At 42.0% G+C, this 16,858-nt stretch overlaps 1 protein-coding gene across 25 annotated transcripts in view; it reads left to right on the top strand.

Annotated features, from left to right (window-relative positions):
- DOCK9 (dedicator of cytokinesis 9) overlaps positions 1-16,858 on the top strand; it is a 291,625-nt gene that overhangs the window by 96,290 nt on the left and 178,477 nt on the right. For 8 of the 25 annotated variants that reach the window (XM_043582247.1, XM_043582231.1, XM_043582166.1 and 5 more), the window contains exon 1: positions 14,573-14,836. The exons of the other annotated variants lie outside the window; for them this stretch is intronic. In XM_043582247.1, the coding sequence (XP_043438182.1) occupies positions 14,711-14,836 (126 nt within the window). In that variant the 5' untranslated portion in view covers positions 14,573-14,710. Of the gene's footprint in view, positions 1-14,572; positions 14,837-16,858 lie in introns of those variants that run through there. 25 annotated transcript variants of the gene reach the window in all.

The raw sequence follows: 16,858 nt of genomic DNA, 5'->3' as shown, positions 1-16,858 counted from the left end.
GTCCTAATTTGATGAGCCTGTGTCCCCAAGACAAGTAGAGACTTGGAGGTGGCATGTCAGGTCTGGGGAGCTGGATCTGCTGACCCTTTTGGTTGATTTAAATCTATTGCAATAAACCAGAAGTCCTTTGCCCCGAAATCAGTGAACACACATTGTAGTATATGCTGCAGTTATTTCAAAATGAGATGTTGGGGAAGTGTTAACATAGTCTCCATTTAAAAATGTTGCCAAACAAAACTTGTTTGAGATTTTTTGTTTATTTTACTGCCTTCAGGTCTTAAATCAGCATTGAAGGCTCATGAAAGTTGTCGGGAATCTAATGTACACATCTGAGTAAGAGATTCTGTTTAAAAGGGGAAAATAATAGTGTGTTTAACGTATAATATTGGGTAAGGGGTATTTTTTTCATTACTGGCCTAATTGCAGTGAGTTGTGGAGGATACATATGGAGGATGTAACTTTGGCATCTTATTCCTCTAATGGCGGGAGAAAGGAAATCCTTACACATGCAGTTGCCTTTCTCTAAAGAGATTGCTTCACTGCTTTCAGTTAGCAACCGTAGGGTCACAAATTTGAACTCGAATGAGAGCTTTTAACTCAGCTGGCAAACAAGATGTTTGAGAAGGGATTCCAGGCAACAAAACCCTAGGGTTGGTTTTGTTCTGTGTTCTCTTTGGGAAACTATCCTGCTAATAAGCAGGTGTTTCAGTCTGTGATCATACTGTTAAAAGTATTTGAGAGACGTGTGAAACTTGTCCTGCTCTGTAGGTTCTTTCTCATTGGCTCGAAATTGAAAGGCATTTCATTCTGACAGGGGCCCAGGGGAAAAGGAGAGAGGAAGGTGAGTGAAGGGTAATTCTGGTGGAAGAATCTACGCACAAGTTTGTGTTTTTCCCCAAAGTCCAGGTAAATAGAAATGACCAGTCACTAATGAGTCAAAGCCTGCCATGGCATCTTGATAAGGCCAAGGGTGTGTGTTCCATCCTGTGGAGAATACTAAGCGTTTTGGCCTCATCCTTATGCCACCCCTTGCTTTCAGCCAAGGGCAATCATCTGTGTCATACCTGCGCAGAGACATATCCGGGAACCCATCCACATTTCCTTGTTATGGATCTGTGTTTAAACATCGTGGGTGTTCTTGTCTCTTTTAAGTTAATAAATGAGGATCTGTGATTCTCAGACATAGATGGATGAACGCCTCTAAGAGGTCTCACCTGGGTGCTGCGCAGGCCCACGGGTCTCAGCACAAGATTCCAATTGAGCAGTTTGGGGTGTTTTCTGGAATCTGCATCATACACAGGTGAGCAGACATTTGACAGGTTAAGATCAGGAGGTGGTAAGGGAATATTCCAGATTAACAGGTAGCATTTCTGGAGGCATGGGGAGGCATTGCAGACAATCAGTGGTCTTTGTCTGTAAGACCTTGGGCAGGCAGTGGTGAAGAGGGCAGGGAAACCACAAGGGCCTCTGCGCCTTGTTGCCCTACAGGCTGGGGGTGGGGGTGGGGGTGGGGAGCAAGGATTGTCTCTGGGGCTCATCACAGTTCAGCACGTGGAGAGACTGCCCTGCCTCAGGAGGCAGATCTCCAGGTTATACTGCCTGTTTCTAGTGTCTTTCCTGTGGGGAATTAGAGCGAGAGGAAAGTCTTTGCTCTCACATTTTCCCTTTCCCTCCCTCTGTTCCAAACTTTGAATGATTAGGAGGTTTCACCTCTGTGTGAACAATTAAACGAAAGAAAAGAGGTTTTAGTAGTGGGGGTTTTAGTAGTGGAGGTTTGGTTCTTTGCCCAAATTGCCACTGAATCACTTAATCATCAAAGGAAGAAGAATGTGTGTTCAGCTTGAGTTTAAATCTTTATCTGACAAGCTGCTTGCTTGGAGAGCAGTTTTTAAAAAAAAAAAATTTTTTTTTTTACATTTATTTTTGAGAAACAGAGTGAGACAAAGTGTGAGTGAGGGAGGGGCAGAGAGAGAGGAAGACACAGAATCCGAAGCAGGCTCCAGGCTCTGAGCTGTCAGCACAGAGCCTGACGCGGGGCTCGAACCCACAGACTGTGAGATCATGACCTGAGCTGAAGTTGGACACTCAACCGACTGAGCCACCCAGGTGCCCCGAGAGCAGTTTTAAACAGACTTTGATTTTATGTTTATGCTCAAGGAAAGTACAAATGGCCCCTTATTACCCTGTTTAAAGTGGTTTTGCCACGTACCAGCTCTGTGACCTTGAACTAGTTCTGTGACCTTGGACTAACTCCTTAACTTTCATGCCTCAGTTTCCTCCTCTGTAAAATAAGAGTACCTGTCTCAGGGTTGATGGAGGAATAACTATCCTGTGTATCACAGTGGTGGGCCCAGAGTAAGCCCTCGCTGAGCAGAGCCGTGCTGGAGCCTGAGGCAATAAAGTTCATTTATACCGAACCCATTTTCATTTCAAGTTTTATTTATCGTGGCCTTTTTGGGGGGGTATTATTTTTGATTTTTTGAGAATTTCATTGAATTTTATCTATATTAATTACTGAGTTTTGGTGCTTTCTTAAATTCTATTCCTGAATTGGATACCTCACTAACCTTCCCACAAGTTGTGCCCCTGGAGGAACATGTTATATGCATTAGCTACTTTGTGGACATGAATTTTTAAAAATTTCCCAAATGGTAAATAAATGGCTTTAAAAAAGTTTTTGAATGTGTTTAAAGTAACACATGCTTGAGAGAAGTTTTGAATATATAGATAAGTAGAAAGAAAGGAAAATAAAAGCATTAGTTCCATAGTTCAGACACAACTGCTATTAACATTAAACTTCAGTGGCTCCCCTAAGGAGATTTCTGTTCAAAAGGGAGATGAAATTATGTTTGAAATAAAACTTAAATAAAAATTTTGATCTATTTAGTTACCAGATTTAAGATTGATTTTGAAACATAGCTCCAAAGCATAGTAACTATGCAAACTTAAGGTAAGTTATTAACTTTATAGGAACACCAGTTTCTGTAAACAAAAACACCTAATATAGTGTTACTATTATAAGGGTTAAATTGAACCAGTCAGTTGGTTGAGTGTCCAACTCCTGATTTCAGCTCAGGTCATGATTCCAGGGTTGTGGGATCGAGCCCCGCCTCTGGTTCTGTGCTGAGCATGGAGCCTCCTTGGGGTTCTCTCCCCCCCACCCCCGCTGCCCCGCTCCACTACTCACTCTCTCTCTAAAAGAACATACCATAACATAACATAAAATAAAATATTGATCTGAATTAAATGAGATTGTATGTTGGGGGCCTAGTACCTAGTAGGGACTCGGGTAATGGTTTCCTTGCCCACCTCTGCCATCCCCCAGGTTACTTATTATCTTCCCTTTCCTCTTCTCTTTGTGTTGAGATTCTTGTGTGACAGTTATAAAATAATAATAATAAGTATTGGCTTATAGATTTTGGTCTTGGCAAAGCATAAATGGAAGTGTGTGCCTGGAGAGTTCCTAAGTGCTCTGTGTGACATGGAAGCCTTGTTTGTTTTGTGTTTAACCTATTTTTGAATCAACAGAGGGACTTCAAGACCTGGGCTCTTTTTATGAAAGGGCCAGTGGAAGAATATTCACAGCCACTAGTGTTCCAGTATTCAGAACCTGATTAAACATCACTTTCTTTCTTTTAACCATATTCTTCCCCTTGTTTGAGTTTTTCCCCTTGTGTGAGAGGGGGCAGCTGAAATAAAATAAAACCACCGAAATGTAGCAGAAGTAACAGGACTATTCAAACAACTTTAGTAAAGGAGCAAAGGTGGCTACAGCTCTGTCACCATTCCTGTCACCATCCCTGTCGCCACCATCGCCACCATCAGTTTCTAAGTGTGTGTGTTTTGATTTGGCAGGTGCAGAGGAGGCAAACCTTGGTGTCTTCCTTGGCATGTGACCCTTCCCATGCACTGTGTTTGTATCTCCTGCCCTGGTCCCTTTATTTGTAGCTTATCTATGAAGAAATTCATTCAAATTAGTTCCATATTTTTGCAAGCACGCATGGGGGAAAGTTTGACGTGTCAGGATGTGTTGTCCAGGAATAACGTTTGAGTCCCCTAAAGCTGGCTTTGTTTTCTATTCCTTGGCAGTCTCTTGATTTCACATAGGAAATCAATCACAATGAGCTTGGAAGAAGTGGAAAACCATCCTTTAGGCAGCAGGATGAGAAGGGATACATCATCTTTGCTGCTGATGAGTTTATCTTATGCAGGGCACGTAATCTGCTTTTTAAAGGTGGGGATTTCCCAATTATTGTTAGGGAACCGGTATTATTGTAAATGGTCACTGTCTTTTAAACGCAAGCTAAATTAGGCCAGAAGCACTAGGGGGTACTCCATAACTCACTTTGCCAAATTTCCTCCTGGTGGACTTTCCCCTTGCAGCTGGGGGGTGTTTTCCTTTTTGCAGAAGTAGGTGTCCTGCTTTTGCCTGGAGGCCTGTCCTCTCTCCTGCCCCCAGGATAGGTGGCTGATGGCCATGAACTATGACACCAGGGAGTAATCAGAGCCCTGTGCCCTCTACCAGCTAGCCCCATCCCCATCATCTATAAATCAAGGTGGTCGACCAGTTTTGTTTTGTTTTTTTAACATTTGCTTATTTATTTTGAAAAAGTGTGGGTGTGCTTGTGTGCATGGGGGAGGGGCAGAGAGAGGGAGCGAGAATCCCAAGAAGGCTCCTCGAGGTCAGGTAGAGCCCAACATGGGGCTTGATCGCACGAACCACGAGCTCATGATCTGAGCTGAAATCAAGAGTTGGGTGCTTAACCGACCAAGCCACCCAGGTGCCCTGGTCCACCAGTTTTGAGCCTTAGTAGCACTGATGGAACTCTCTTTAAGTGAAGTTAACCTACACAAAGATTTTACAGAACCAGTAAACTTGGAGGGTGGTCATTTGCGGTTTTCATTAGGTTGCTTTGGGGGGTGGATATGGGGAGAAGTGAAAGAATGGACGTTTGTCTTCCATTTATAACCGAATAAAGCATTTTATTTAGAAGGAAAAACTTTAGTGCTTAAAAAAAAAAAAAAAAAAGCTTTTGGTTGTTTTTCTCACCAAGCATACATTATCTGGCCCTTAACCTCAACCTTTGGCACGTAGGGAGGAAAGTTAGAAAATTCTTCATTTGAACTTCTGTGAGGCTTGGGTCTGTGATGAATCAAACCAAGATGAGGCAATTTCTTCATTTATCCTATGAGCAAACATTTATGGATCGCCTGCTGTGTACACACCACATACCCGCCACCCTTTCTGCAGTGCTTAAAGCTGACAAGGGTAGATAAAATGTGCTGGGACACCTCCGTCAGGGGTGACGCTGTGTGGCTGGCCAGGCCTCCGTAACTCGGGCCAGGAGTTTCGTTTCTTGAGAAAAATCCCAGGAACATTATGTTTTCCTTTGCTTTGTAAATTTCCACCTCTAAACCAAATCTTTGACACTGCTGGCTGAGGTATCATTATTGTGATTAAAATAAACTGACAGTTTACAGAAAAACTATTGGTGTGCAGAGTGTAAAAGTTCCATTTCCAGACTGCGGGGATCCTGACTCTTCTAAATCCATTCAAGAAATATCTTTTGAGCATCTACTCTGTTTTAGGACCTGGGAATAGAGCAGTGAACAAAATAGACAAAAATCTCTGCCCTCACAGAGCTTCTTTGCCTTTGATTTTTTTTTTTCAATTGGGATTAGACAGACATGGAACAAATAAGGAAAATAGAATACAGAATGCCAGATAGTGATAGAGGCTGTGGAAAAATGGAAGCAGGGGAAAGGGGATGTCATGGGCGGAGGTGAGGCTGTCTTTACTGGGAAGCTTCTTGAATATTTGTGACTGCGTGCAGTACTCCTGCACACAGTGGGACACATCCATTACCCGCTTGGGTCTTGGGAATGTACTCAATCTGGTTAGAATTTTAATGGTGGACATTGATCCCTCTTTTCCAGGTGCAGGACCTGGGGCCCCCAGGGGGTGAAGTTGCTGTCCTAAATTCGCACCCCCAGTACTGGAGAGCAGTCTCTAGAAATGAAGGACTCTCCATCTTAATTGCCTCATCTGAAAACAGAGCCTTCTTCAGAGCCTGTGCTCTGCTGTCCCAGTACTGTGGGCTTATCCCAGAGCTGTGTGGAGAGGGCAGCCGGCCTCCCCGTGACATCCTTCCTCACCGATAGAACATCCTGTGGTCCTTGTCATCTGCCAGCCCCTCAGCTCTGTCCCTGCTCCTCTGGAGGAGGGTCCTCTGCATTTAGAAACATTTACTATTTAGTCTTTGTGTTTTTCTTTTGTGTGTAGTGGGGAAATGGGATATTGAGATGTTTATCATTCATTGCAGTGGTTTATTTTCCCTGAAACTAATCAATAAAGGAAGTTTTAATGGTTAGTATAGACCTGTAGAGCTGTAAGATTTTTTAGTGTAAGTCCTTCGTTTTATAGGTGAACTTTGTGGGACCCAGACAGGTGAAGTGACTTTTTTTTTCTCTTTTTAAAGTTTATTTATTTATTTTAAGGGAGAGAGAGAGAGAGGGAGAGAAAGAGAATCCCAAGCGGGCTCCATGCTATCAGCGCAGAGCCTGACGTGGGGCTGGATATCACAAACCGTGAGATCATGACCTCAACCGAAATCAAGAGTTGGTTGTTCAACTGACTGAGCCACCCAGGCACCCCTGAAGTGACTTTTCTTTTTTTTTTTTTAACGTTTATTTATTTTGGGACAGAGAGAGACAGAGCATGAATGGGGGAGGGGCAGAGAGAGAGGGAGACACAGAATTGGAAACAGCCTCCAGGCTCTGAGCCATCAGCCCAGAGCCTGACGCGGGGCTCGAACTCACGGACCGCGAGATCGTGACCTGGCTGAAGCCGGACGCTTAACCGACTGCGCCACCCAGGCGCCCCATGAAGTGACTTTTCTAATATCACACAGCTGTTGAGTGGTATAGTGGGGGCTAAAACCTCAATGTGAGCTTTTTCTATACCATTATCTTGCAATACAGCATATTCATTTTTTTTTTCTGAATATAGAGGTAATAAGTGCTTTTGATGAAAATTTGGAAAGGGTTTAGAGAAAAAAAATTACTGATAGTCTCACATACCAGAGTTAATCAGCAGTCATATATTTATTTTGAGTCTTGTATGTGTGTATTACTGTGGGCATTTTCTCAAAGTCATTAAAAGTTCTCAGAAAATAGTTTGGATTGTTGATTTCCCCTGTTTTGGAGGTATACTTTATTGGCCCTGGGTTGTGCATCTGGCATGACATTTCATGTAATGACCCACTTGCTGACTGGCCATCACTCAACGAATGAGCAGACTGTAGGTGTTGACAGTGGTGATTGCCATTGGATGGCTTGTTTATTTAACTGGTGCCTGGTGTTTAAATTGCTGTTGTTGTCTCTACTTAAATAGAATTTGAACCTGCTAAGGTGAAGAGCTTTGTATCCCCAAGCTTTGGTTGGCTCTCTAGCTCATTTCTCTGGACCTCAGTTTCCTTATTCTGTGAGTGGATGATCTTCCCTTGGCCCCTCCTCTGAATGTTCGATAAACTCTAATGGCCTCTCCTCAGAAAAATCACAAACACGCAAAATTTTGAATGTAATTTTTGAGGGTTCATGGACCCCCCCAAGTTCAGTCTTGAGTTCCAGGCTAAGAACCACTAGACTAGATGATGATGCAGATTCTATTTCTGTGATCATTTGATTAGATCTCTGATGACAAAAAAAAAGTTGAGGTGAGCATCAGAATTTATATCAGATTTTAAAAAGTTTATTTATTTATTTTGAGAGAGAGAGCACATGAGTGCATGGGAGGGGGCAGAGAGAGAGAGAGAGAGGGAGAGAGAGAATCCCAGTACTGCCAGCACAGAGCCCTGCATGGGGCTCAATCCCACAAACTGTTGAGATTATGACCTGAGCTGAAATCAAGAGTCCGATGCTTAACTGACTGAGCCACCCAGTGCCCCTATCAGATTTTGTTTTTATTTTAACTTTTCAAAGAGGCCCCAAGGGTCTGATGCAGAAAACCTGTTCCTCTCCCATCTCTACCTGCTCCCACATCTGTTGCCCTTTTCATCACTATATCCCTCTTCCACCGTAACTATCATTTTGTGTCCTACATCTGTGACTTCCACTCCCTGTTGTTTTGCTGCTTCTTGTGCCTTCTGTATCCTATATTTTTGTTTCGCTCAGAAGGGCAGATCATTTCCCTGACACCCTTTCTTTTCTTTGGCCCGCGATCTGACCAGGGACAATACACTGGAAAGTCTATCATTTGCTCCTTTTTGCAATTTTTCTTAATTTGTGCTTGCTGTTTCACTGTCCCAGAACAAGAGAAAACAGATGATTACTTTGGAGTAGAGACTACGTGTGTGTGTGTGTGTGTGTGTGTGTGTGTGTGTGTGTAGTCTATATGTATATATGTACATATGCATATATACTTGTTTAATATTTAGACATATGTTTAATATATATGCAAATCTACCCAAAATTATGTTTGTCTTTATATGTATATATTTTATTTAAATATACTTTATACATACCTTAAAGGTGTATATATATATATGTGTGTGTGTGTGTGTGTGTGTGTGTGTGTGTGTATATATATATATATATATATATTAGCCTTTAAAGTTAATTGTTATGTTTTAAATATCCTTCTGATATGCTAAGAGTCCCTAACAGAAGAGTGGGAAATTTTCTTGAGGTAATTGATATTTATTCCTCGTATGGGTTACTCCTTATGTGATTATTAGCTACAGCAAAATGCAGTTTTAAATTTTATACAATTCATTGCTAAAAAAAATTTATTTGCATTCTTTTTATTTTATTTTATTAAAAAAAATTTTTTTTTAATTAACATTTATTTATTTTTGAGACAGAGAGAGACAGAGCATGAACAGGGGAGGGTCAGAGAGAGGGAGACACAGAATCTGAAACAGGATCCAGGCTCCGAGCTGTCAGCACAGAGCCCGACGCGGGGCTCGAACTCACGGACTGTGAGATCGTGACCTGAGCCGAAGTCGGCCGCTCAACCGACTGAACCACCCAGGCGCCCCTTATTTGCATTCTTAAAGGTTCAGTTATACTGTTTCCAAGTATACCTTTGTCTGGAAAGTGTTTAGCAAATTTTGCAGGATAATATTTTCTTAGCTGGGAGAAAGGAACATTTTAATTAGTAAATGGTCTGTTGGGTTTCAGTTTATTAACAGTTAAATGCTTTTGCCTTAATTTGGGCCATTAACAAATGAAAATGTTTGCATATTTCTACAACTACTAAATTTTACTTTAGAGCTAAAGATAACCAGTGACACAAAACTAACATAAGCACTGAATTCAGCAAACGCGTTTTGAGTGCCTGCAGTACTTAAGATGCTGGAGATGCAAAGGTGGTTAAGATCTAGTTCCTGCCCTCATGAATTTATAGTCTCACTGAAGAGTGTGACACATACAAACTTAATAAAAGGTGGACTGTGAAAAGCTCCAAAATAGAGGTAAATAAAAGCAATGCCCACAGGGTTGCTAGAAGAGGAGCTAATCAATCCTGGCTAGCAGGAACAAGGTGGCATTTAAACTGGTCTTAAGGCATGTGTAGGAATCCTGGGTGAGAGGGTTGTAAACTCTTTGCTTTTCAAAATATGACGGAGCTTGATCTTACAGTGGGAGGGGGAAGTTGGGAGCTGTAGAATCCAAAGTTAGCCTTCCTTGTGGCAAAAAATTGCCCTTGGAAATTTCCATAAATCTTCTCTAAAGTTTTCATGGTTTTGTGTACCCAATCTGTATTTGACTAAATATTAAAATCTGAGAACTGAAACTCATTATACAGAAGCATTCATTCCATCCTTCTTCTAAAGTGTTCCTACTTTCCCACAGGGTTTACTCTGTTCTGTTTAAACAGTAAAACTCTATACCTTTGATAATGTTAGTAGATGGGTTTTTTTGTGTTTTTGTTTTTGTTTTTTCTTGTAAGAGTTAAACCAGGTAACATATGAAATAACTAGAGGCTGCTGGATAGTAGGAGCTCAGTAAATGTTGGTGGACTTGAATCCAGAGGTCCAGCATATACCTTGTTCTTTGAAATGTTGCAAAGAACACCTTGGCCACCTACTTCCCATCCTTCTAAGATGGCATTTCCTCTTGTGACTGCTCTGACCAGATGTCACTCTCATGTCCTTAGATATCGATCTCACGAACCCTTTAGAGAAACCACATCCTACTTGGAGGTTTAGGTTATGGACTTAAATACTATACCATGTAACTCTCCTAGACTGGCAGACTTCTAAAGCATTTGGTTGTCCCAAATGAGCAGAACAGAACCAGGGCACTTGACATAGCCTGAGAAGTTATGTAGCAGGAAAGCTGGCAATAGTAACTCCATTCCTCTAAGTCCTGAGAATTTCCTTCTCATAAATTGGACCATTTGAAGGTGATAGATTATAAGACCATCTTGCTCTTAGAATTGCTTTCCTCTACCCAGGATTTAAGTATAATGCTCTGAGATCATGGTGAGAAAGCATTGTGAACTTTGTGGCTGCATTTCCTATACACATGTTGAGAACCTAGTATATTAATCAGTCCCTTTTTATGCAAATCTCTGCATGAGAAGCTTAAAAAAAATTTTTTTTTCTTGCCTTACAGCTTGGTACATTTTCTCCTTTTGGTGATATGAATTAGGGAACTGATGGTGTTTGCCGTAATGTCCTGGCTACCTGGAAGCTCAGAGCCAATTTAAAGTTTTTTCCTTGATTACAAAAGAAATATCAATTTATTGCTAAAATTTTGAAAAATACAGGAAAACTGTAAGAAGGAGATGCCTGGCTCATGGGATGAGTACGTGGGGTTCAAGATGACTGTTAGAAGGCAGCTGTCATAATCAAGCAGCAAAGAGTAAAGAACAGTTGATTTTATTAATTTTTAAAAAAATGTTTATTTATTTTTGAAAGAGAGAGTGCCAGTGGGGGGGGGGTGGGGTGGTGGACAGAGGATCCAAAGTGGGCTCTGTGCTGACAGCAACAAGCCCAATATGGGGTTGAACTCGTGAACTGCGAGATCATGACCTGAGCGGAAGCCAGATGCTCAACTGACTGAGCAGCCTAGGCACCCCAAGAGCAGTTGATTCAAAAAATGTTTTAATTAACAAATTTTAATTAAAATTTAATTAAATTAATTATTTACCTTAATTAGTTAAATTAAAAAAATTTTAAAAGACTTTTAATGTTTATTTATTATTTTTGAGAGAGAGAGAGACAGAGATAGAGCACAAGTCAGGGAGGGGCAGAGACAGAAGGAGACACAGAATCGGAAGCAGGCTCCAGGCTCTGAGCTGTCATCACAGAGCCTAATGTGGGGCTGGAACTCATGAAATGCGAGAGCATGACCTGAGACGAAGTCGGACACTTAACCTACGGAGCCACCCAGGCATCCCAAGAGCAATTGATTTTAAATTGAAGCACTTTGTAATGTGTTGTCACTATATGGTTGGTGAAACTGTCATTTTAGATCACATAGCCAAAGCCCTGAATTTAAGATGAAGGCTAATTTCTTCAGCTGGGAATAACAACACAATAACAGTAATTACCATTAAATGAATACCTACTATGTACCTGGCACTGTGCTATGCCATTTTTACCTCTTCACTACATTACCTTGATGGGACTAAACCCAGATGCTGCCTTTATCTTTAATTGCTGATCAGTAGCTTTTCCATATTTTGCTTTTTAACAGTTGGCATAATTGGAATAGACAATTGGTTCATAGTATCTTGGTTAAGAGTGTGTACACTGGGTCCATATTACCCCTGTTCACTGTAGCACCTTCTGTACATGTGGAACCCCTCTGTACATCAGTTTCTGCACCTGTAAAATAGGGATAATCATGTTACCTGCTTGGTTGTTACAAAGATTACTTAAATTATCCATGCTGGACACTTGTAGTGTTCATACAACAAATAACCTTTTAAGTTCCTATTCATTACTTACAGAATGTCAGAGTATTTTTTTTTAATGTTTATTCATTTTTGAGAGAGGGAGGGAGAAGACAGAACATGTGTGCTCACATGAGTGGGGGTGGGGCAGGGACAGAGGATCCAAAGCAGGCTCCAGGCCCTGTGCGCCCGATGCGGGGCTGGAACTCATGATCTGTGAGATCATGACCTGAGTTGAAGTCGGACATTCAACCCGCTGAGCCACCCAGACACCCAGAATGTCAGAGTATTTTAACTAAATACACAGGGTAGCATTTCTCTCAAAGTCCTGATCTGCCAGTGAATTAAGGAAGATGGGGAATTGAGGAAGAATAGGGCTATTTACAACTTCTCAAGCCAATTAAAAAAGTTGCTCAAGTTGTTGATTATGCTGTACTTAACTGAGACTCAGTGGCTTCAGACTTTCTTGCCTCTTCTGATTTATAGGACATTTATAAGGTTTTTTTTTTTTTTTGATGATTTTATTTGTTTACTTGTCTGTCATAAGTGACTAGCTGGCTTCTCCCCTCTAGGAGTGAGCATCTTCTTTTTTTTTTTTTTTAAATTTTTTTTTAACGTTTATTTATTCTTGAGACAGAGAGAGACAGAGCATGAACGGGGGAGGGGCAGAGAGAGAGGGAGACACAGAATCGGAAGCAGGCTCCAGGCTCTGAGCCATCAGCCCAGAGCCTGACGCGGGGCTCGAACTCACAGACCGCGAGATCGTGACCCGGGCTGAAGTCAGACGCTCAACCGACTGAGCCACCCAGGCGCCCCACATTTATAAGTTTTTATTTAACTGCTACTTTAATTCTGTATTTATGTAACTGAAGCTCTGTGTTTTGGGTGTTTTTTTTTTTTTTTGTCCTCTTGTAACTTTATGAAGATAGAGTTTTAAAATTCATATATCATTATTTTAGAACCTAGATTTGGCAAGTGGGTGTATATTTACCCTGAAAGATTAGCCAAGGTTGAGAAATGGAGTAGTTAAAAAAATTATTGAGCGTTCAACTCTTGATTTTGGTTCGGGTCACAATACCAGGGTCGTGAGATTGTGCCCCAAGTTGGGCTCTGCGCTGCGCATGAAGCCTGTTTGGGATTCTCTGTCTTTCTCTCTCTCTCTCTCTCTCTCTCTCTCTCTCTCTCTCTCTCTTCCTCTCCCTCCCTCCCTCCCTCTGCCCCTCTCCCCTACCCATGCTCTCTCTCTAAAATAAAATATAAAAAAAAATAATTGTAGAAACTTAATTTTTTAATGGACTAGTTGAACCCTTGTGACTGATTACACAATTAATGTTCACACTCAGGATTCCTGGTGTTTGAGTGATATAGACTGGCGTGGCTCGGCAGGCCATGGTGGGAAAAAAGAGGACACGGGGGCGTAGAGTACCGTCTTGGCTCTGGTGATGCCCCTCTGAGCCCTTCCTGCCTCAAATACTTTGCCTGGAAAGCGGGAGCCTTGTACCTGTATCTTTTATGATAGTTTATGCATTTCCTTGGGTAGTATACCTTATGGCACCTATTTTTGCTAAATAACACTTAGTTCCATTGTTTACTTATTATTACTACTACTTCTATTATCTACTGTTATTAAATCCTCTGATTTCAAGGAAATAAGCAGAGTAACTGGGAGAAGTTTTGCAGGATCCCAAGATGTGCAGATTAGTATCAATCCCATTTTAACGCTCATTTTCCGTGTAATTTTTAAATAAATTCCTTAAGACTTCTGTTTTAGTTTTTCCTTTAGATTTTTAAATGATTAAAAAATTATTCCACTAATAATGTGAAGAAATAGCAGGCTTTGGGAAAACACATTTTGGGTGCTATCACCATTGAAGCATGGGATGGTGACCCAGCTACTCTCCTGTGCTTTTGTGTAACTCTGTATTAATTATATTAATCTGTCATATATGATGTGTATTCACCTTGCCTTCCCAACTAGTTCTGACTTTCCTTGAAGGGAGAGACCCTGCCTTATATTTTTACTGTGATCCTCTCAGTTTCCAATCCTGGGCTCATTACCCATGCACCTGTTGATTTAAAGTAATATTCTGTTTAATAAAAGCATTTACCATGATATGTAGCGTCCCATGAAACTGTTTGATGACCTCGTCTTTGTGGCATAAAATAGATAAATTAAGTTTCACGTGCTGAGGTCTATCTTGCGGGGGAAACTCTTTCTTTACACCTGCACACCTACACATGCAGGTTATGGGAACCCCTCACTCTTTGCCCTTCCCTGTTTTGGTCATCAGCCAAGCATTTGGTGTTCAGCCCTAACCGTGGAGGAAAGAATCCAGAAACGACAGGAATTTTAGAACGCCCAGACAACCTAGCTGTGTCTTTAACTCCAGGAGCTTCAGATTTGAAGTAATCATGAAAGAGTCTAACTGTGACTTATTTTCTTTTAAACACTGCACTGTTTTGATTCGGCTCCCTGTGGCCCACGCCGTGCGGAACCGACACAATGAGGCCGGTCTTTATCAGAGAGGCAGCACACTGTGTGTTGTACAGTTCGGGTTTGTTTTCCTGAGGCCGGCGTGTGGGAACCTCCCATTTTCTGAGCAGTAGTAACAGCCCTGGGGGCCGGCCCTTGCTGGCCTGCCCTCCTACCCCCGCGGTCCCTGCCGACCCAGCCAGCCGGCTGACCACTGCGCTCGGGAAGCCAGCTTCCTTTCCTTCCTCGGGCGGGTGGCATGCGTGTGCCTCGCACTGCCAGGGACTCGCAGCTGTCCCGGTTGCAGACTGTCTGATTTGCGTTTCCAGCCGAGAATGCAGGCTGATAAATGCAGGACAAGCAGTCGAAGCGTCAAAAAGGAGCTGGTGATTGAATCCCCCCTGCAGCGTAAGGATGCGGCTCCCGGCGAAGTGGAAGCGGAGAGCCCAGGGCCAGTGCTGGTGAGAGGGGTCGTCTGTCGTCTTCTCCACCGGGTGCTTTTCCCGTGGGTGCGCACCCACTGCCTTCTGGCACTCTGGTTTTAAAACTTGCTCTGTTCTGCCTGTCTCTCGCGAACTCTCTCCTTGCTTCTGCAGATTCACTTTGGTTGCACTTTGATTTTTCTTTGGGAGGAAAGATAATGTTGACATTTTCTGGGCGAATGTGGTTTCCAGGAGGCTGCTTTGTATAGAATAACTTTGTATTGTTCAAAATTATGTCCCACCTAGCAGCAGCGTGGCCAAACATAAACCCAGGGAGGCGCATTGCAAATGCTTTCCACAGGGTTGGCAAAGAAGTCCTTTGCAAGATGAAAACGTGTTTACATTATGTATTTATATGGTTGTGAAAATTAAGATGACATGGGGGTGGTGGTTTAAGGAACATAATGAAGTCACATGCGTTCTCAGTCACGCATTTTAATAGGGTAGCCTTGAACAAAGTAAGAAATAACCTAAACTTTGAACCAATTGCTGGAAAAGTTTCTGTTCGTTCTTATCATTAGCTAAACTCCGCGTAGTTGGGATATATTCAAAGCGCTCTGGGTAGACTGTGTAAGGCAGGAATGTGAAAAATGGTTGTGTTGTTATCATCAATGAGTAGGCTGTGCTTCCCTCTCGGAATTTCTTTAGTACAATAAAGGCACATAATTTTTTAAGCAAACTGCAAAAAACCACCAGCATGCACTGCAGAGGGGACAATTGAGCCTTTCAAATGACCTGTTAAAGGGATTGTTAAACAAGTACTTAGTGATTTTATATAGTGATTTTTTTTTTTTAACAGAGGTTCGATTGCTATAGTTAATTAACTTAATTTTCAATTAGTGTCTTTAGTAATCTGAACTTGACCTTCCCTGTAATGGGTTGGATTTGAATTAAATTGTTTTCCTCGGTGACCTGTGAGGCTGCCTTATACTGTTTGGCTTTGAAAATTATACTGCTAACTATGAACTGAGAAAGTCAGTAGATATGATGAGCTTTTTCACTGTAGATTTTCATCCGAGGGATTTAGTTTTCTTCCCCCTGGTATATTGTTTAGAGATGTTACTCATTATCTTGGATTTCTTTCTGCCAGCACAATAATAGTTCATTTATCTATTGAGCAGCTCGAGCCCCTTCCATGCTGGATATATTTAACTGGTTAAAGCTCCTAGCTGATGTAGCTTATGATTTCTTGGAGGAAGTGGTGTGGTTTGGGTTCCCTTGTGAATATTCTTAAAAGTCTTTTGTCAGTGTTTCTCCAGATGTGTAGAAATATTTATCCAGAGGCTTAAATACATTATAGAAAGACGCTGTGTGATTTTTTTTTTTTTTTAATCAGACAAGTGATTTTTAAAATATTTCCTTCTCGGATCACCTGGCTGGCTCAGTGGAAAGAGTATGTGGCTCTTTTTTTTTTTTTTTTTAAATGTTTATTTATTTTTAGAAGGGGACTGAGGGGCAGAGAGAGAGGGAGACACAGAATCTGAAGCAGGCTCCAGGCTCCGAGCTGTCGGCCCAGAGCCTGACATGGGGCTTGGACTCTTTAACTGAGAGATCATGACCTGAGCCGAAGTTGGATGCTTAACCGACTGAGCCACCTGGCGTCCTGAGCATGTGGCTCTTGATCTTGGCGTCCTGAGTGGGAACCCTACGGTGGGCGTAGGGATTACTTAATAAAAAACTTCCTTCTCTTTCTAGGCCAGTTACTTGTTTATGTCAATCTCACCCCAGGCAGTTACACTGGAAGTTCTTTTTCCACTGTAAAGGGTGTGCAGGCTGCTCCTGGTGGGCCCAGAAGCTGCTGGCAGCATGGGGAGCTTGGGCTCTGTGCACTTGCAGAGAGATGTGAGGGAAAGGTGAAGGCAACAGTGATACAACAAGGAACTGTTTCTTAGCTGATAGTGGTTTTTTTTTTCTCTTCTTCCACTGCGTGAGCAAGATAAAAAGAGCTAACATCGGATAAGAGAGGCAAGGATATTTAAGCCTTTGCCCAGGGCAGATCTT

This window comes from Prionailurus bengalensis, chromosome A1 (assembly GCF_016509475.1).
Source record: "Prionailurus bengalensis isolate Pbe53 chromosome A1, Fcat_Pben_1.1_paternal_pri, whole genome shotgun sequence".
NCBI lineage: Eukaryota > Metazoa > Chordata > Mammalia > Carnivora > Felidae > Prionailurus > Prionailurus bengalensis.
Note: the sequence above shows the minus strand (reverse complement) of the source record. Positions and strands in the feature narration are given on the sequence as shown.